Source organism: Odocoileus virginianus, chromosome 9 (genome assembly GCF_023699985.2).
Source record: "Odocoileus virginianus isolate 20LAN1187 ecotype Illinois chromosome 9, Ovbor_1.2, whole genome shotgun sequence".
Taxonomy (NCBI): domain Eukaryota; kingdom Metazoa; phylum Chordata; class Mammalia; order Artiodactyla; family Cervidae; genus Odocoileus; species Odocoileus virginianus.
In genome coordinates this window covers 25,594,697-25,614,831 of record NC_069682.1, presented here as the reverse complement: position 1 = coordinate 25,614,831, position 20,135 = coordinate 25,594,697, and the positions used below count along the sequence as shown (strand labels likewise).

The window sequence follows — 20,135 nt, the reverse complement described above, 5'->3', positions numbered from 1 at the left end:
AGCTTTTAGCTCCAGCAAGAAATCAGAGTTGTCTACAGATAGCAGGGTAGTCTGCTTGCTGGAGTTCTGGGGGCACATAGTTAAAAGAGGTGCAGGTCAGCAGGCTGGGGAAAATCAGGACCATTTTTCAGAATAACCAACCCATACAAAAGGATTTGAGTAAAAGATGTTGAAAGATTTGGAAGGGGAGTACCTTTCAATTTGAACAGGATGATCTTTGTATCTCTGGGGCCCAGGAGATGCTTGATAAATTGTTACTGAATAATGTATTTCTGGTACTTTTTGACTCCGTCCTATTAATATTGGGTTGGCCAAAAGGTTCATTTGGATTTTTCTCAGTATGTGGTTTGTTTATAACCTTAGTATCACATTTAATTCTACTAGACTTCATTCCGGTTGTGATACAACATTTCTTTCATTTACGTAAGGAAGGTATATGAAATGACTGTTATAGCTCAACACTAGTTAATTTTTCATACAAAGATATGGTGACTGTTTTGAGTCTTTGTGAAAAGAAGGCATGTAGAAATGGATATATAATGTTAATGTACATCATCTCACTCTATCTTTGGGCATTACTGCCTTTTTTCTTTCATTACCCCAAACCATGAATAATCGTGTTCTGTATGTTTTTCTCTCCTGACCAAGTGATCCTATATGATGACTTCTGTGTTGCAAGACTCTCTGTTCTGTATTTTGCAAATTATTTATGTAAAGGAAAGTAATCTATGTAAAGGAAAGTGAGTCTTGAAATTTAGCAAAGGGTAAAATCCAACCTGTAATCTTTTGTCAGTCTTGTCCAAGGAGTCCAGTTACTAAACATACAAACCATTTTTCATTTAAGATTGTTTTACTAATGCAGCCACACACCATGGATCCATGTTTGTAAGATTCCTGTTTGTTTTTTCTAAAAAGATCCAGCCCCTTGTGGTTATACATGTATAAAGGCATGGCTGGGTTTGGAAAGTGAACAGGTTTCCTCATGGAATTGTTACTTCTTTTTGTTGTTTGTTTTTGTTGTTTTGCCCTTATCGCACAGCTTGTGGAATCTTAGCTCCCCAACCAGGAATTGAAACATTCTTGGCAGTGAAAGTGTGGAGTCCTAACCACTGGGCAACCAGGGAATTCCCTGGAATCATGCTTCTTTAGAGCTTCTTTTTCCTGGCATTTATACATGGAGAGGACATCAACTGATTAGAACTGCAAAGACAAAGAGGTCAACTAGTGCTTCAAATCTCAATATCTTAATTTATCCCACTTTTTTTTTTTTTTTTTTGAGTCACTGTGGCAGTCAGAATAAGCCCACTCCTTCTGAGAAGGACATAGGTGACTTTTAGAGCTTTTCGGTGCCCTGTGGACATCTTGGTAATGGGAAAAACCTACATCCCACCTTGACTGCTCCCCCTGGGTTATGCCAAGCATGGACTGGTTCAGAATTCATTTTTTACGGTTCAGGAAGCTGAAGTCTGAGAATAGCAGGTGGCTCGTCTTGTAGCAAGTAGCAAGTCGGCACAGTTGGGAAGTAAGCCCAGGTCTGGGCACCACAGCCCCGGCCTGTCCCCGGACCCACCCCCAGCATCCGTGGTCCAAGCCTGCAAGCTTCACCCTCTCCATCCCAGTGTGCAGGCTGCTCAGCTTTCTCTGCCGTCCTCACTTTTAGTCTTCAGGTCTCCCTCCTGAATGTGTGAGGACTCGATTCCCCTCTCTCTGCAGAGTGCATCATCCCCCCGCCCGTGTGTGTGTGAGAGAGACAGAGACAGAGACAGAGAGAGAGCACAAGAGAGAGAGATGTGCTCCTAGGGCCTCCTCCGCAGCTGGCGGCCTCAGGGCTGCTCCTGACTTCTCTGGCTAAAGGAAGGGCAGCTCATCCCGCCGCCCTCTGGGGACACCCAGCCTGTCGCCTCCAGGAGGCTGCCCCGCAGCCAGCCCGCTTCCAGCCTTCCCCGTGTCTCTCGGCTTTCCTTGACTCCAGCAGTTCTCACACTTAGCTGTTTTCTGTCCTTTCAGCTGTCCCGCAGTTGGATAGGCTGTGAGCTGTCTTCTCAGGAAGTCAGCCAGCTCTGCTGCTTGCCCTCGCAGCCCCCTGTTTTTCTTCCTCCTCAGTCCCAGGTCCTAATCGGTTGTCATGGTTTGCTTCTTGTTTTGATTTTGTAAGAAATGTTTCTAAGTGTCAGCCCACAGCCAGGATCTCCCTCTTTCTTCCACAATCCTGGTTGTCCTCTTGAAAGTATCAAGTGTGCAGAATTCACCCTCTCAGTCTTGTAAGTTTCAGAGCTGTAGGTTCTGGAACTATGAAACTAAGCTCATGACAAAGCAACTTTGATCTTAGAAAGTTCCAGGATCCTCATGACCTTTTTTCCCTCCTTCTGAAGACAGCACTTTATCACAGGATTCAGTCACTGGAGCAGAAGTGGAACCTTTGAAAAGAGAGTGGCCCTTTGGCTGTGATGCGTCAGGGCTCATGTGGGGAGTAAGCTGGCACTGATCCAGGCTCCAGGCAGCGTGCCCGCCTCTGCCTGGCTTGGCTGGTGTGGTTCTTGCCAGGGCCCTGGGATGGAGGGGAGTGGCAGCCACCAGCCAGTGTCAACCGAGATCAGCATGCTGCAGCCTAGATGCGTGTGTGACGTCCCTGGTCCAGAATAAAAGCCCTGCAGGAAAGAAGCTCCTTCCTGCCCAAGCTGTGCTGTTAGTCACACCGGGAAAGGGTGGGTTTGGATGCTGAAAGTAACAGCAGCCACACTGGCTTATAGATTTAGCTCTCAGAATTCCTCTGGGACCTCTTCCAGACACACCCTGTTCCCCAGACATCCTGAGAAAGTTGTAAATGCTGGCTTCGCATTTCTTCAGTTGTGCTTGGTCATTCATTCTCATAAAAATCTGGAACGTGATTTATTGTTTCTGTATTGTCATTTTCACAGGTGTTTGAAATGAAAAGAGTTTTATGACAAAGTAAAAATATTTCTTCTCTCAAGCATATGCCAACAGAGCAGTATTGTAAATTTGGAAATCTGTGTTAATTCTGCATTTGTTCATGTTAGCTATTAGAGACAATGAATACTTTTGTTACCATTTTAAAAATTGAAGACACTAACTTCACAGCATAAAAATAGAAAAGTTTCCTTACATTCAGTTTTGTTACTGTTGTTGTTAGGTTTGCTAAGTCGTGTTCGACTCTGTGACCCTGCAGACTTTTTCAGGCAAGAATAATGGAATGTGTTGCCATTTCCTTCTCCATTACATTCAGTAATGTATTTGTGTATTAATAAGTTAAATATCTAACTAGACAATGCAAAATACCTACATTCATTGTGCAGTTACCATTGTGATCGAGAAATCTGGCTAATATGATGCTGAGGGCATTACAACATAATTATATTAAATGTACTCAGGACTTCCCTGGTGGTCTGGTAGTTAATACTCTTGAGTTCCCAATGTAGGATGCGTGGGTTTGATCCCTGGTCAGGAACTAAGATCCCACATGCTGCACAGATGCGGCCAATAATTAAAAATAAATAAATAAATGTGCTAGATTTGTTTGTAGGAGCTATGTTTTCCTAGTAGATGCTTTCTGTGGGCCTTTTCCTTCTTTCATAGTTGAAATTTCAAGCATTTAGTTGAGTGACTCTGAGTGTGTACTCTGGTATTAGACTTTTATTTTAAAAAGCAAATTGGAGAATAAAAAGAAAAGACTACTTCCCTTAACCTTTGTAAAGTTACTGGCTGATGACAATTTAAGAAGATAGTATGTTTACAATGGGCTTCCTTTGTGGCTCAGCAGTACAGAACCTAGCTGCCAATGCAGGAGGTGAGGGTTCAATCCTTGTGTTGGAAAGATCCCCTGGAGACGGGAATGGCTACCCACTCCAGTATTCTTGCCTGGAGAATTCCATGGACAGAGGAGCCTGGCAGGCTACAGTCCATGAGGTCACAAAGAGTTGGACATGACTGAGAGGCTCAGCAAGCATGCACGCATGTGTGAAATAGCCCCTAATAGATCTGGGCATCCTTTAATGATATTATTTATAGAAAATATTTTATATCTGTATAATTTCAGTCATCTTTAAGTAATATTTATTAAGCACCCTCGGTGCAGTACAGATACCTTGGTTCAAAAAAATAAATAATCCTCTGAGGAAAGAAGATTCTTAAAAGAGAAGCTTGCATCTGGAGTCAGTAATCCTCCCCCGATTCCAAAGAAGGAAAGGGGGGTGTCTCGTTTTGGTTCTTTTTTTTCTGGTAGTGGATTATTTTTTCTTTCACTAATTTACAGTGCTATCTCTGGCCCTGTTTCCATTAGGAGATGAAAGCATGGAAATTAAAAAACAAATTACAGGAATGAGAAGATTACTGAATGACAGCGCTGGGAGGATATATCAGCGTGTGGGCAAGGAGGGGGAGAAACTTAAAGAGGAACCCCAGGATTTGGATGCGATCTGGCCTCAGCGTTTGAACTCTGCAGAGGCCCCCCAGAGCCTCCACCCGTCTTCCCGGGGCACATGGAATGAGCTGCCAGCCCAGAGCGGGCAGTTCTCAGGGCAGTATGGCACCCGCTCCAGAACCTTCCAGAGCCAGCCCCACACCGCGGGGAGCTCCAGTGGTATGCCCTCATCAGACACTCACAGTCGTCCCAATATGTTTTCTGTCTATAAACATTCAGTGTGTTCTTTGAGTTCAATATAGTAAACCCTCCTTTAATTACCTACCTTAATTGAGTTATTTTAAAAGACAGGGAAGACATAAAAGAAAAAGAGTATACAAAAAATCTAGACTTGAGATGCAGGAAAAACTGGGGGTTCTCTATTAGAAGGGATGGTTTCTTGATAGACACTTTAGCTCAGAGCTAAAGAAGTCAAAGCCGTCATTGGCTGAGATGCGGATATTATTGTCACAAACAACTGAACATTAGGGCAGAAGGAGCTCCACTGTGTCCTTCAAAGGAGCTTCCTGGTCACGTGGTGTGTTATTAACACATCCCCTTGCTAAGTCCTGGGCTTTCTGCATTATAGCACAGGTCACTTAAAGGGAGGACTGATGACCCCGCCGGTCAGGTGACACCTTGACTTCAGCCTCCCATTCAAGCTCCTGAACCAAATGATCCATATCTTATAACTTGCTGCATTCAGGTTGAAAATTATTCCTTTAAAGTAAAATTTCCTTAATTTAAATTCCTCATGGATTTTCTAAAAGTAATTTGGAGTATAGATGATTTATAGTGTTGTGTTAGTTTCAGGTGTATAGCAAAGTGAATCAGCGATACACTTAAATATATCCAGTCTTTCTTAGATTCTTTTCCCATGTCAGTCACCATAGGGTATTGAGTAGAGTTCCCTGTGCTATCCAGTAGGTTCTTATTAGTTATCTTTTTTTCTTTTTTTAGTTTTTTTTTAGTTGTCTATTTTAAATTCCTAATTGTTAAGGGGGGAAAAACTCAAATGGCAAATTTTTTTTCCCAAAGCATAAGGAAAAACTTGATTTCTCCATTCATGTTAATTTTCCCTCCGGTAACACTGACTGTTATTCGTGTTATAAATTACATACAGATGTGCAGATCTGTAGTTTTAACAAAGGGAATGAGAAGAAAGGAAGAACACATTTCTAGCTTCCTTAAAAAGTTAAGGATTCCCCCCCCCATCATCATCCTTCAAGAGAAAGAGAACTATTGTGATTTTATGTTTTGTTTTAAGCACAGTTTGTGATAACCAGTTCAAAGGTATGAAAAGCCATCACTAGCTACTGCTGAAGAGATAGGGAGGGACCCCAAGAGATGTATGGGTGTCTTCTGTCTCTCTTAATATTACATAAGCCAATATCAGATTCTCATGCTGGCGTGCTTCCAGGTTAGAAAGAGATGGCTCTTTAAAGACTCCTCCATAAAAATAAAAAGGCAGTTCTCTTTAAAATTAGAAAATGATTTATAACAAGCTGAGAAGGATTGGTTTTGTCCTCTAAAATGATACAGACTTGGAATAGTGACTAGGAATATTCACAAAGTCCTCCTAACTCTACTGCTGTGGAAGAAATGACTAGAGAAATAAAATGGCCTCAGGAATCTATGAAACTAATAAGCACCCCCATCAGAAAGTATTGGGTGAATACTGTTCTATTTTCCAGGCCCCAACAAGGATGGTTGGAAAATATGAGTAATGGTCAGAGTTACAAACCTAAATTCCCACATATTTGTTTTAAAATACTTCTGGGTTAATGGCGTATTTTTGATCGGAATACATTTGGTATCTCACTGGAGTTTTAATTTAATCATTTGTAGTTTTAAAGTTGTAACATCTCATTTTGCTACAACTCTGAATGTACATAATTGTGCTGCTCCACACATTAAGTATTCCATGGTTTTGCTGTGGTGAAACTTTCAATAATTAATATTCACAAAGAATGCGTATTGCAGGATGTAAATTACATTTAATGTATAGTAAAGAATATAACTGGACCAAAACCTTAGAACTTCCCTCTTCCACCTATGAAAAAACCCAACTGAGAGCAGTCTCTTATCCTGATCCCCTTTAAGGGAACTTGGATACTGAGGCCAGGGCTACTGTACTGAAAGCATGTTTTTCCAAATGTCCCGTTTTATTCCAGCAATAACAGGAAGATATTTGTTTACATGTAAGTGAAACAGAGGAGGACAATTTTATGATGTATTAAACAGTGACAAGGGCTTCCCTGATAGCTCAGTTGGTAAAGAATCTGCCTGCAACGCAGGAGACCCTGGTTTGATTGCTGGGTCGGGAAGATCCACTGGAAAAGGGATAGGCTACCCACTCCAGTGTTCTTGAGCTTCCCTTGTGATTCAGCTGGTAAAATCCGCCAGCAATGCAGGAGACCTGGGTTCGATTCCTGGGTTGGGAAGACTCCCCTGGAGAAGGGAAAGGCTACCCACTCCAGTATTCTGGCCTGGAGAATGCCATGGACTGTACAGTTCATGGGGTCACAAAGAGTTGGACACAACTGAGCGGCTTTCACTTTCAAACAGTGAAAACGAGACTAAAATGAAACTGAAGAACTGGGAATGGAAGATGTAGAAGGGCACTCCTTTATGAAGCTGGAGAAAACCCAACACAGCAGCAGCCCCTGACCCCTCAATTCACATGGACCCTCCCAGGCCCTGCTGCCCCCGCTTCCCCCACCCCAGACACACCACACCCAGCACAAAAGCAATGTGTTGACAATTCTTAATTTTTGGAATCACATGGTTAATGCTAAAACTATCTTTTAAATAGTTAGATACATTTAATTCTCAGTATGAACTCTCAGGACATGTGCAGCTACCCGGTTTGTTTGGTTTTAGCTAAGGCTGTTCACAGAGCTAGTTTTTTTGTGCAAAGTAGCACAAGTGTGTTCTTAGTCATTGTTTTCTGTATCGTTATCGTAGATGAATTGGGGTGGCAGCAAACTGTGTGTGTCCGTCCACACAGGCTCCGCCGCCCTGTGATACGACACACACCTGACAGGAGAGAAACCCGGACAGTCAGCTAAAGTCAGACCCCAACCTCCAGGCTCTGAAAATCACCGGGTCCCTTGTTTATTTTCCCCTTTATAATCTTGCTGTCGCTTGGCGGCCATCATTCTCTCCTTTCCTGCTCAGGAGAACTTCCAGTGGTGAATCCATCAGCTGGATCCAACTGCTGCACTTGTAGCTGCCAGTCGACGTTGCAGGCCATCCTCCAAGAGCTCAAGACCATGCGGAAACTGATGCAGATTCAGGCAGGTATGCAGATCCGGCCTCAGAGGGAGGATCTTCAGTGGGGATGTTCATTATGCTTTGATTACACTGTGCCTCCCGCCTTGCTGTCTCACCAGCAAGGTTTCCTTTTTTTTTTTTTTAATTTATTTAACAAATTTTTTATGCAAGTATAGTTGATGGGGTACCTCTTCAAGCATCCATTTTTCTCTGTGTTTTCCAGAACCCACCTTCCTGTTAGCCAGTGTCACAGATGCTTTCTGGCCGACACTGTACATGTGCTCCTGGTCCTTCACAAATGTCAGCTAATCAAACTTTGAAACAATTACAGCCGAAGGTGGGCAGGGCCCTTCGGCTCCTCTCCCTAGTGTAAATTGACAAGGAGGTTATGATGGGGAAGGAGGTGAGAATGGCTCATCTTCCCTCCTAAGGGGCTCGGTCTGGGGGGCTGTGTGCATCTTACAGCCCTCACTTCTGCACAAGCGCACCCTGCCTCCCACCCTGGGCTCCCTGTGACGGGTGAGGAGCCAAGCAGTTCTGTGCACGCAGAGGCGCCCTTAGGAAGCCTGGACTCTGCTGGTAGATTCCAGAGCATCAGCTGACAAGAAACGTTGGCCCTCGGGCTCCGCTTGTGGCTTTTCTCCCCGACATTCAGGTCACAGAGGCTCAGAGACACCTGCGGTTTTGTCTTTTTATTTACACGATGCTTTTTTTGTTGTTGTTCTCGCTCCTGTTAGACAAGTTGAGGAACAGAAGAGCAGTGAACTTGCATTTTAGGGTCAGAGTTCCAGTTTCTCCTGTCTTAGCTTGGGTGACTTCTCTGAACCTCAGATTTCTCATCTGTAACTAGAGTATTAATATCTAACTCACAGGGTTGTTTTGAAAATAGAAGAAATAGTAAATGCAACTGAACTCGGTAAAGCATGATCTGAGCCTCAGCTATTTTGTGAGTGTTGTTAGGAAGACCTGGAGCATTTCTTAGAAGTCTGGAAATCTAAGTCCTTATTATAGTGGCTGTGATTTCTAGTCTCCAAAATTAGGGGAGAAAAAGCTTTTTTTGTCATAGGGGAGCCTCACGTGCTGCAGTCCATGGGATCCCAAAGGGTCAGACACGACTTAGTGACTGAACAACAGCGACAGAAAATAATAAATCATTTCATTAAGCCTTCCACTTCATCAGGGAAAACTGCTCCTTAAGCTGGAAAATGGCCCAGTCATATATAACTAACTTCCCCCCTTTCCACTGTAAAGGTATTCAGACAGCTCAGAAATCGTCCTTGGTGCCGGTTAGTTAATTCTAGTAAAATTTTAATACTCAGTGATGTGGTTTGATACTTAAAAAACTTAATACTTAAACATATCAGTCACCCAAGATCACGTGCAAGTAAAATGAGCAAAAGTCTTTCTGAGAGGCAACATCTAATTTTATGCACTGGATTTAGTCTTATCCCAAGGGAAAAAATAAAAGCATTTTGGTCAGGCCAGTAAACATTTAACTCACCTTGTTCCACAAGGATAATCTGTGTTCTTATTAACCCAGCAGAGGCTAACATCTCCTAAATAAGGAGCTCAGAAAGAAAGGTTACTTCATTCTGTACAGATTTCTTTCCTCAGAGGAAGAATTTGTTAGCACTTAAGAAAATATGCGTATGAAATGGTAATGATTTATTTTGTTACTTAAGCTCCTTACAAAATGGCAAACTACAAATTGCAACCATTTAAATCCCTGACTGAAGCCTTTTGAGAATCTATTAAGTAAATGCCACTATGTCACCCTGTTTCCTTTTATGAACCTTTTGCAGATTAGGGCAGTAAACGACCCCAGAGCTGACAGGGATCCCAGAGGATAAACTGAATAAATTAGTCTCCTTTAATTTTCTTAAACTGAAGGGTCTGTGTTGAGTGAGTAGATTGACTTAAGGTTTATTACCTGTAAAATGTAGATTTACCTTCGACTTAGGAAGTTTCACCTTTACTTCAGGGAGAAGGCAAGGAATAAGATCAAGCGATAAGATCTGATTCGAAAGAACACAGCTCTGCCCAGACTTGCAGAAGAAGAAGAAAACCTCAGACCCTGTGTTCTTTAAACTCAAAACATTTTCGCTTTTAATTTTGGAAAGTGAGGCTTGGTGAGGCTGGAGTCCTAGATCATTGATAACTGCTTCAGTTGTCTAACTTTCCAAATGGAGACCTAACCTCAGCTGAAAATTCAGACCTAACAGAGAAAAGTTCCAGTCCAGCTTATATTGGGGATCACTGGAAGAGCTTTTAAAAAAATCCCAATGCCCAGGCATCTCCCTGGGAAATTCCAATCCCAATTAGTCTGGGTTGAGCCTGAGGCACTGGCTTTTTTTTTTTTTTTTTTTTTTTTTTTAAAGGTGAATCCAGTGAGACTAATGTGTAGCTGAGGTTGAGAACCAGTGAGCTAGACTACTTACTGCATGGGTGATTAAAAAAACTTTTCAGTGCTCATCTGCAGTGCAAGTAGTGTGTTTCTAATACTTATTTATAAATTTCTGTCCAGCCTAGAGATGCAGATATCAATTTCAGAGTACAGATATTCCCCATTCATAACCTGATAAGAAATGATCCATATTATGTGCATGTCAAGATCTTTAGGTTTTCAACTGGCTTATTTTTAGAGCTGTATTTCTGTGAAAAAGCAGCTGTGGTCATATTTTTAAAAACCATATTAACACATGAAGATTTAAGTAATAATGCCATTTTTCCACTTTACATCAGAGTATTTTTAAATGGTTAACAAACACTACTTCTTGAAGGGCACCTCTGAGAACTGTAATTACCATCCTTGATTCCCTTAAGTATATATTCAACATCAGCACTCGGCTCTCTTTCAGCGCTTCTCGTCTTTGGAACTCAGACCATTCCTGGACCTTACTGATTTGTTCTTCTTGTACTGAACTATATTTTTCCTGTTTTTCAGCTACATAAAACTGAGTTATGGAGAAACAGCCTGGTCAGAACCCAGTAGCATAGTGTGTGGAGATGGCTGATGTGTGGACCTTTTTGGTTTGTGAGGCAGGAGTAACTGGACCTGAAATTGACCAACAGACCTAGCCCACATGCTTACTGGTCATTCTCAAGTGATGCTTTTGATCAGACTTGCTGAAATGAGCGTTGTTGCCCAACTTTTGTTGATTTTGCACCTGTAGGTTGCTGGCTCCCAATCAGTTTAATCTCAAGTGGAGTATTCCCGAGATTAGCTTTCCAAAAAACATGGATGTCTACACCTCAATTTAAGTTCTGGGGTTCTTGGTAATACAAAAATGTCATGTGATGTGTAAAATCATGCTTCAGTGTTTTCTCATAGCTCATCATCCTTTCCTCCTTACCATTACCCACCAGGTAATCAATTAGCCACAAGGATTTGGAGGAGAGTATTCTCTTGGGTTTTTTCTGCCCATAGACCTTTTGAGGCAGCATTTGGTCACGCTTAGGTTTAGCGTGAGGTTGATCTCGATGTGCCTCATCCTCCAGTGAAACCATTTCAGCCTCAGTTGATGGAGCAAGAATATTCTCCTAGGTTAGACACACATGCCTGTACCATATTTTTGTTTGTTGTTCACAGTTGGAACCCAAAACAGACAACAACCCCCAATTTCCCTTATCTGCTCCCAGCGAACTGCTGTCTCACGCAAGAGAAATAAAAAGAAAAAAGTGCCCCCAAAGACTGTGGAACCTCTCACTGTGAAACAGAAGCCCAGTGCATTGGAAGCTGAGAAGAAGGCTGCAGGGGCCCCCGAGAATTCCAGTCTCCCCGTGGCCGAGCACCCCTCTCCTGGGGAGAACCACATTCTAGGATTTGGCATCGTGCTCGAATCACCAGCCTCCGATGTAAGTTGATGTTTTCTAGCTGCTGATGCTAATATGTAACTTTCAGACACTGTGTCATATTTATACACTTTGCCCTTCACTAGTTCTGCCCAAGAAAACCAGAGAAACTTGCAAAATACACATGGGAAAGAGGAAAGGAGAACTCTTAATGCTCTCCTTGCCCAGAATTTTCTCTTCTGAAAATCTTAGGCCTTATTTACCTCAGCATGTTTCCATTCTCTCCAAAAGGAGAAGGGTGATGGAGTAAATATTCTATTCACTAATTTCGTTAACATTTGTAATTTTGAAGCGGCCGTTTTAAATTTCCTCAGCATAGAGAGCTAAAAGAATGTAATTAAATCCTTTGTAGATGGACATAAATGAGCAGAACCCTACAGATAAGGTCACACCTTTCTAGAAACACAAACTAATAATAAAAAAAAGAGCAGTGCTCATGCTAATTCTATTTTATAGATGCAAGGATGCAAGCCACACTGCTAATTAGGTTGCAGTGCCGTGCCATTGAGTCTCTGTAATGATAGGTTAACATTCTGCAAAGGTTTTTCTATTTTAATATCATAGCTCGAAGGTCGTCACAGCCCGAGATACTGGATGACATCTAAGACAACCATGGGACTTAACATTTTAGAGTCACACGGCCGTAAACGAACTTAGCGACGTGTGCTGTCGGCCACGGCGAACTCGCCTTAGTGTCTTGATCTAGGTACGCTGATGCTATGAACCCCAACTTGTTGGGAGAGTTCCTAAAATAAACCAGAACGAGTGGGCTATTATTACCAGATGGCATAGGATGAGAACCCTGCTGAGAACTCCCACAGGCCTATATAGGATGCAAGTGTGGTCCTACTCTTCAACTTTAAATAAGAAATACATTGCTATTTTAAAACAGCATTCCTTTCACGTTGGAGAAAGACAAGCTGCTAGCTTGGGTCTTTAATAAAGGGAGGCAACGAAAATGATCTTCTTGTGACTTTTTTAGACTAGAAAATCACTTGAACTTTTATCCCCTCCTTGATGAGAAGAGTTCATGTTTGTTTTTTTATCCATGAACACATGCACAATTGTTAAGAAGTTCTTCCCAACTAAAAACTTAGCCTTAGAAAATCATTAATGGTGACAGGCTTCCACCCTGGACTAGCTGGTTTATTTCATCCTATCCGGTTGTTATTATAGCTGAGGCCCTAGGTTCAAAACCCATGTCAATCACACATTTGGAAGCAGAGGCAGATGATGCCCCAGCACAGAGTACATTCAGCCTGAAGCAGCTTTCACAATACTTTTATATTTTTCTTGAATTATTTAGAGCCTTCTTTCCTGTGATAGGCATTAGTGTATCAGGAGTAACCACTGGAGTTGTGAAAATCATCTTCTAAATGAGTCAATCTCATGCTAATCACTGAACTTCCTCCTTTTTAAAATTTTTATGCTCTAAACATACTTCAGAGATAAATTGAGAAAGATCTGATAAAGGCTGTATGTACATTAGTGAAATAGAACTTTCCTTTACCAATATCAGAATGCCAAAAAAAGTAATTTGCTTTTTATTCATGATGAGTTTTGCTAACAAGAACTATTAAATTTAATAAAGCACATTCAGAATTGTTCATGAAGACTCAGGGGCTGACTATCTTTGATAGAATAACATGCTTCTTAAAAAAAACCAAAAACTGTATATAGATGTTATCTTTACGTTATCCAACTGCTCCGCCCTTTGATTCATCTGCTGAATGGAAACTAACTGCCCCTAGAGAACCACACAGCGCGTCCCATCACTGGAAACTGCTCTCAGTGTTGCTGGCGTGGGTGAGGCTGTTGGCCCCTTAGGTGGTGGGTCCATCAGTGCTAAAGGTGTCTAAATTTAGACGCCCTTCTCGTCTTTTATTATTCCTTAGCCATGAACCTTTTACACTTTGGTGGAAGTCCAGAGGAGAAAATAGAAAATAGACAATAATCTTATAGGAATTCTTCTATAAAACTGATTGGAAAAAAAGTAATAAAGCAGGATTATATCTAAGTAGATGGGCGTTATGTATCTGAAGACAGGCTCTGAAAATACCCAGTGTTGGGAAGATTAGGTCCAGAATTGTAGGAGTGGGCATGTGGGCCAGTGTGGCTGAAGCAGCCTTATGGCTGAGTGGGTAGCACATGATCATGTGAACGTGGGCTCAACAATGTATCAGACAGTGAAAGCCCCAGCGTGTTATCCGAGGCCCTTGGCTTTTTTATCTTGTGGGCAGTAGGGAGCCACTGCAGGTTTCAAGTAGAGGAATAGTCATATCTGTGTTTAGACTGGAATCTGGAAGCGCCTTGTGGATGACTGATCAACACAGAGAAGAGACCAGAGACCAGGAGACAGATAATTCCAGGCAGCCAGGCAAGAGATGGGTAGAGTCCAGCCGTGAGCAGTGAAGGGACAGAGAAATGAGAGGCGCCCAGGAGGTACCCCCCACGGGAGACCTGGTGCCTTGGGAGAAGCAAGCTCCACATGTCTATCCTGGAAAATGAGGTTAGTCAGTACTGACTTCCTTAACTGAGACAGGGAAGGCAGAAGCAGGCCTTCATTTCTGAATGGGAAGTAACAGGAGGTTGAGTATCCTCAAAAAGTCCAGTAGATGTTTGAAGCACAGGAAAAATATTAGAGCTGGAGGCAATGAAAAAAAGGATACATAAAACCTGTGCCTTTATTGGCTTTAAAAAAAAAAATTTTTTTTTAATCAGAATTTTTAAAAAGTCATTTATTTATTTTTGGCCACAGCTTGCAGAGTGTGGGATCTTAGTTCCCTAACCAGGAATGGAACCTGTGCCCCCTGCAGTGGAAGCGCAGAGTCTTAACCACCGAACTGCCAGGGACACTCCTATATTGCTTTTTAAATTAAAAAAAAAAAAAAATTACCGTAAATTGTTTAAAGTTCACAATGTATGAAGTTATCTTTTTTATGCTGTGGCTTTTAGCATTGCCCAAATACAAATTTGTGTGTCTGGGCACAAGCAGGAACATGAGGGACTATGGATCCTTGCAGGGGAACCAGCGAGCCCCTGACACCTGATGGGTAGCCGTGCTCAGTGGAGAAAAGCAGCGCATCCTGGCCAGCACTACCCGCAGCGAGAGCCTCAGACTGTTGTCCGTACTCAGTGATCTAGGGCACGCAGGGAACCCTGCCCCAGTGCCTGGCCCAGAAAAGGTGCTCAGTAAACAGCCATGCATCCTCAGCTGCATTAACCACAATATACGAAATCACCTCATAGAACTTTGGTTCTAGGACTTGGCTTTAATTAGAACCCTCTCCTCAATTTAATGTGATTTTCCCTCCTTCCCCCTTGGCTTCTCAAGGGCAGGGATTAAATAAAAAAATGATAACAATAATAGTAGTTGTAGTCGTGTTTGTGTGCTATGCTTTGCCAAGTAATTTTTCAGATTTCATCCTTACTCTTTGAGGTATTATTATTATCCTCAATTTATAAATGAGGAAGGACTTCCCCGATGGTCCAGTGGCTAAGACTCCATGCTCCCAATGCCAGGGGCCTAGGTTCTATCCCTGGTCAGGGAACTAGATCCCACATGCCACAACTAATAACTGGCACAGCCAAATAAATACATTTTTTTTAAAAAATTGATAGATGAAAAGACTGACATAAAGGGTTAAGTAGCCTGCTCGAGCCCACGCAGTCAGAGGTGGAGTTGTTTCTCAGACCAGAGCTGAGTGTACCCTATCCAAGTGCTCGACTCAGCGCATGCGCTAGCCTAGTTCTGTGTGTGACCACCGCAAACTGTTCATGAGATGATGGTAACACAAAGGAGAAGAGAAAGGTTAGACTGTGGCTCTGTATGCTGGCTGGTTGGTTGGTTTGGGTTATTTATTTATTTGGCCACACCCTACAGTTTGCAGGATCCAAATTCCGCAACCAGGGATGGAACCCATGCCCCCTGCAGAGGAAGCGCAGAGACCTGACCACTGGGCCACCAGGGAAGTCCCCGTGTATGCTGTTTACTTGGAAGTTTCCAGGGGAGACCTTCATGGTCAAGGGTATAGCTCTGAGGTCAGGATGCCCGGGCTAGAAGCCCAGTGTGTAACCCTGACAAAGGTACCCACCCTCACCTCCCTCAGTTTTCCCTGAGTAAAACGGGAGTAATAATAGTGCTGACCTCACAGGGTGGGCCAGCTGGAAGAATTAAATGACATTATCTATGTAGAGCACTTAGAATAGTACCTGGTACCTTTTTAAGCACTCAGTAAATACTGCTTCCTTTTTAAACCTTAGCAGTACCTTTATAGGGATAAATATAACTTTCTTAAGTAAACTTACAGGTATATACCCTTGAGCAAATACACATGAACTAATTGTATTTTTTAAAAGAGAGTGGCCAGAAGTGGTTCTCTCTGGGGGCAGGATTTCTTGACCCGTTTTAAGTTAGTGCATTAAGTAAAACTGAAATCTGAACTGCACAGAAGCAAAAACAGAAACCCCAAACCAAATTTCAGATTTAAATACAATATTCAATTATTTCTTTAGGAGTTCCTGACCCAGTATTCTATCAGGACTCAGAGAAGACAGGTGTAAATGTTTGACAGTTTTCCCTACCTAGTTGGATTTATTGATTTTTTTTTTTCAGGGTAGATACACATGGCTTAGGTTTACTTCCTTGTTGTTGCTTCCTGTTTGGCTTATTGTTTGGCCTCGATGAAACACTAAGATCAGTTTTTTAAAATATTTTAAATATTTTTTTAAAAACATAGAAAATTTTTTCTATTTTCTGTAGTTACTATGAATATTTTCCAGTAATCCCAGATCACACAGAAGTTATCAGAAAATAAAGCTACATATCCATCAACTTAAGATAATTTTGTTAATGTTTATGTCATTCTTAAATATTTAAAATGCACTGGTGCTTTCAACATAAATAGCTACTGAATTCAGAATCTGTTTTCTTAATTTCTTCATAGCCCAATAAGTAAAGTAACCCACTGGGAACTGGTAAAGCAGATCCATCAAGCAAGCAATTTTTTAATTTATTCATTGACATGTTGAAATTTAAGGCAGTGTATGCTTGAGAGTTAAAGTTCTAGTGTAGACTGGGTTCACAGCCCTGCTTCACCACTTATTAGCTGGATAATCTTAACAAGTTACCTAATCTCTCTAAACCTTAGTTTTTGCATCTGCAAATTGGGGATCATGAAAGTGACTGCTTCATAGGATGATGAGAATTGAATTAGGAAACCCATGTCATGCGGGATGGGCATGCTAATTACTGCACCATTGTCGAGGGCTACTGAAATGAATGAAATAGTCCTCGCCCTTCAAGGACCACATGAGGAAAACACATAAGCAGTAATCACAGTGTAATAGGATGTAAGCAGAGCTGTCCTCTGCCCGGAGGGTTAAGGACAGACTCTCAGAGGTGGCCGTTTTCTCCAAAGAGCAGTTTCCATGAAGTTGTGATGGGAGAAATTAGACCACAGTGGTTGAAATCTTATGAAACATTTTGGCTCAAATAGCATGAGCATAAATCAAGCCCAGGTCCTCAGAGTCATTAATTTACCACCTGAGAAAGGAAGGCACTGAAAAGATTTCTGAAAGAAAGACTTCTCAATATCTCATTATGCAAGTGCGTGGAGTCATTTTCAAACTATTACCTTTCCCTTATTTTTTTTTAAAGTTGATTAATTAAGTTAGTTAGCCACACCTTGCAGCTTGCAGGATCATAGTTTCCTGACCAGGGATTGAACCCTGGGTCCTGGGCAGTGAAAGCACCGGGTGGGTCCTGACCACTGGACCGCCAGTGAGTGCCCCCCTGTGTTTTCTTCTCTAACTTTAAATTTTACCAACATTTTGTCAAATAAAAATCGATCAAAGATTGGCTCTTTAATGACTTCCTGGTAATTGTCACCCTATTCAACATTCAGTGTAGGCTAGTCTAGAGATTAGGTATACTTTTTGATACAACTCCTGCCTGAGCATTTTTTCCTCATTACAGAAAATCCTTTTTACACAATGGGTCCACCCCTCTGCCCCATCAAAGCAGTGGTTCATGGCTCTGCCACGTCGACAGGCCACACTGTTTTGGGCTGTGACAGCTGAACCAATAAAATCAGGTCTGCCTTTCAATCCCGTGGGTTCTTGAGTCTACCCAACTCACTGGCCATGATCTTGGCATGGCTTAATAAATAGTGACAGTTACACTGGCTAAATCTACCTGGAGCAGACCTGAGTTAGAAGAAACATTTTCAGTATTTCTCAAAGAGAGGCAGATCACATTTGTGAGCAAAACAAAATCAGTTATTAAAGTATTTTGTGGGTTTTTTTTTATTTTCATAAACTAAAGCTTGTTTTCCTAGAAGTACATCTAAATAAACTCTTAAATGAAAATAAAGGATCATTGTATATAATAATGTTATGAACAGAAGGACTGAATTCACTGTTCTTATGAGTTTTGTTAAACATTTTCAGTTCAAATGCAGTTAGTCTTACTTGAAAAACTCCTTAGCTTTTCATCCATAGTTTTCTTATAGGTTTCAATCTTGAGCCAGTCTGAAACTTGACTATGTAGCAAGTCAAGTTTACAAACTGTTGTGTATAATTAATTAACTTGAGATTGAAAATCTGGGACTAATGCCCAATATGAATATTCCTGTACTTCTGTTTACTTTAACCTGATGACTATATGTCGCTTTTTACATGTCTTCCTATAATTTGCAGCCAACAATGCCTTACATAAAATAGCCAGTTTCAGAAATATTGCCTGTGTGATTAATTTGTATGATCTCAAAATTGTTTTATGTGTTTTTCTTTAGGTTATATAGGGGAGTCATATACTCAGAGAGACTTAGGGGAAAAATGTTTTTTCTTTTTTGGCCACACCTTGTGTCATGTGGGATCTTAGCTCCCCAACCAGGGATCAAACCCCAGACCCCGGCAGTGGAAATGCAGACTCAACCACTGGACCACCTGGAAAGTCTCTGGGGAAATCTGTTAATTTACCAGGTGTTACAGGATCCCCCCACCAAACTAAATCTTGATCCCACCTACTTCTCATCAAAGGGGGACCACAGTTGAAATGCAACTGTGAAGAGAAACAAGATAGTTAATGTCTACAGGCCTGGGTCCAAGAATATTTTTAAGCATTTTCCTGACTACATGCAGTTTTTGCCTCCCAAACTTCACTGGGTATAAGATGCAATACCATTGGATAGGAAAGTTCAACATTTGATACATTACTGTGCTAAGTGGCTGAGGTACTGAAAATAGGCAAGCCATCCATGGGAATCCAGATTTATAGTGGGCATTCAGACTCTTGACTCTTAAAAAGATGACTCTAAGAGTCATAAATCCTGTCCCATACTTTGAATGTCATCATTTAAAAATCATATTACTTCAGTAATCAATAGAATCTGTAAATCAGTATATTAGCTGTCTGTCCTCGCTGGAGTATCAGACAGTAATTCTGTCAAAGGAAATCTAGCTTTTAAAATGATATTCATTTGGAATAGTGGTGGTTTCTATCATAGCCATCATCAGTAAGCAGAGGGATCTCACTTAGACTAGACAGTAAACAAAAAGAGAAGAGATTCAAGCATACAATTACAGAGTTTTAACCTGTTTTTAAATGTAAGTACAAAGCTGTGGATCACTACCAGGGCCACTGTGATTATGTTTATAAAATGGAAGCGATAAAAAGGTTTCATTGTAAAACAATGAGATTAATCAACCATCAAATTCTTCATGTCTTAGGAAGTAAGTCTCCCCACTCCTTTTTTTTTTTTTTTTTTTAAGGAATTGCTTTGTAGTTTTGTGATACCCTAGTGCTCGCTGACAGCCAGCTAAGAAATCTGCTTGAAAGAAAAGACTTGAGGAGCAGGGAGGGCCAGAGGCCTCCACTAATAAAACTGACTCGTTTGTAAAGGAGGCATAACTGGGCAAGTTCGTGTTCCTTGATCTGGAGGGAAGTCTTCAAAATAACAACAGTCATCTGATAATAGAAAGTAGAGCACAAAGTATTGATAGCTTCTGCAGCGGGATAGCATCTCAGAAATCAGAACACTGCTCTGATCCCATAGGGAGTCTCAGCTCCACAGAAACCTCCAGATGCTTAGTTTTAAGAGTCGAAGCAGATGCCACAAACAGCAACTGCATCTCTCCGAAATCCTAAAACCTCCAAGGTCCTAATAAAATGCTATCCTGCGCCCTCTACCCAAACCCCTTCTCCCCTCACCAGCCAACTCTGCCTAATAGTCCTTGCCCCTCTTACAGCATTGGTCATTCTCCACTCTGTATGATGGGGGTTTATGTATATGTCTCATCTAGTGAGCCCAACCTTAAACTCCTTCCACACTGAGGATGCCAAGTAAATATTGATTGAGTCAGGGCCGTCTTCTCTAGGTAGCTTGCTCCCCCAGCCAGCACAGGCCCTGCAAGGAGAAGGCTGGTAGGCTGGACTGGGGCGCAGCCGACTTCCACAGCCACTTCCTTTATGTGGGGATAAAAGACCTCGAAATCAATACTAGTCATTTTGAATGAATTCTTCCATAGTGTTTTGTTCATTCTGAGAAAAATCTATCAGGCGCTAGCCGGGTGTTTGGCACTCTGAATG

The 20,135-nt window shown here is 41.7% G+C and overlaps 1 protein-coding gene across 13 annotated transcripts in view; it reads left to right on the top strand.

Moving 5' to 3' along the window:
• BEND7 (BEN domain containing 7) overlaps positions 1–20,135 on the top strand; it is an 86,268-nt gene that overhangs the window by 26,397 nt on the left and 39,736 nt on the right. For 11 of the 13 annotated variants that reach the window (XR_002311607.2, XM_020881324.2, XM_070472100.1 and 8 more), the window contains 3 exons: positions 4,298–4,597; positions 7,598–7,720; positions 11,283–11,548. Coding sequence is in view for 12 of the 13 variants with exons in the window: in XM_020881324.2 (XP_020736983.2) it covers positions 4,298–4,597; positions 7,598–7,720; positions 11,283–11,548 (689 nt within the window). In the remaining variant the exon portion in view is untranslated. Of the gene's footprint in view, positions 1–3,926; positions 4,170–4,297; positions 4,598–7,597; positions 7,721–11,282; positions 11,549–20,135 lie in introns of those variants that run through there. The other 2 variants (XM_020881328.2, XM_070472103.1) reach the window with 2 other exon arrangements.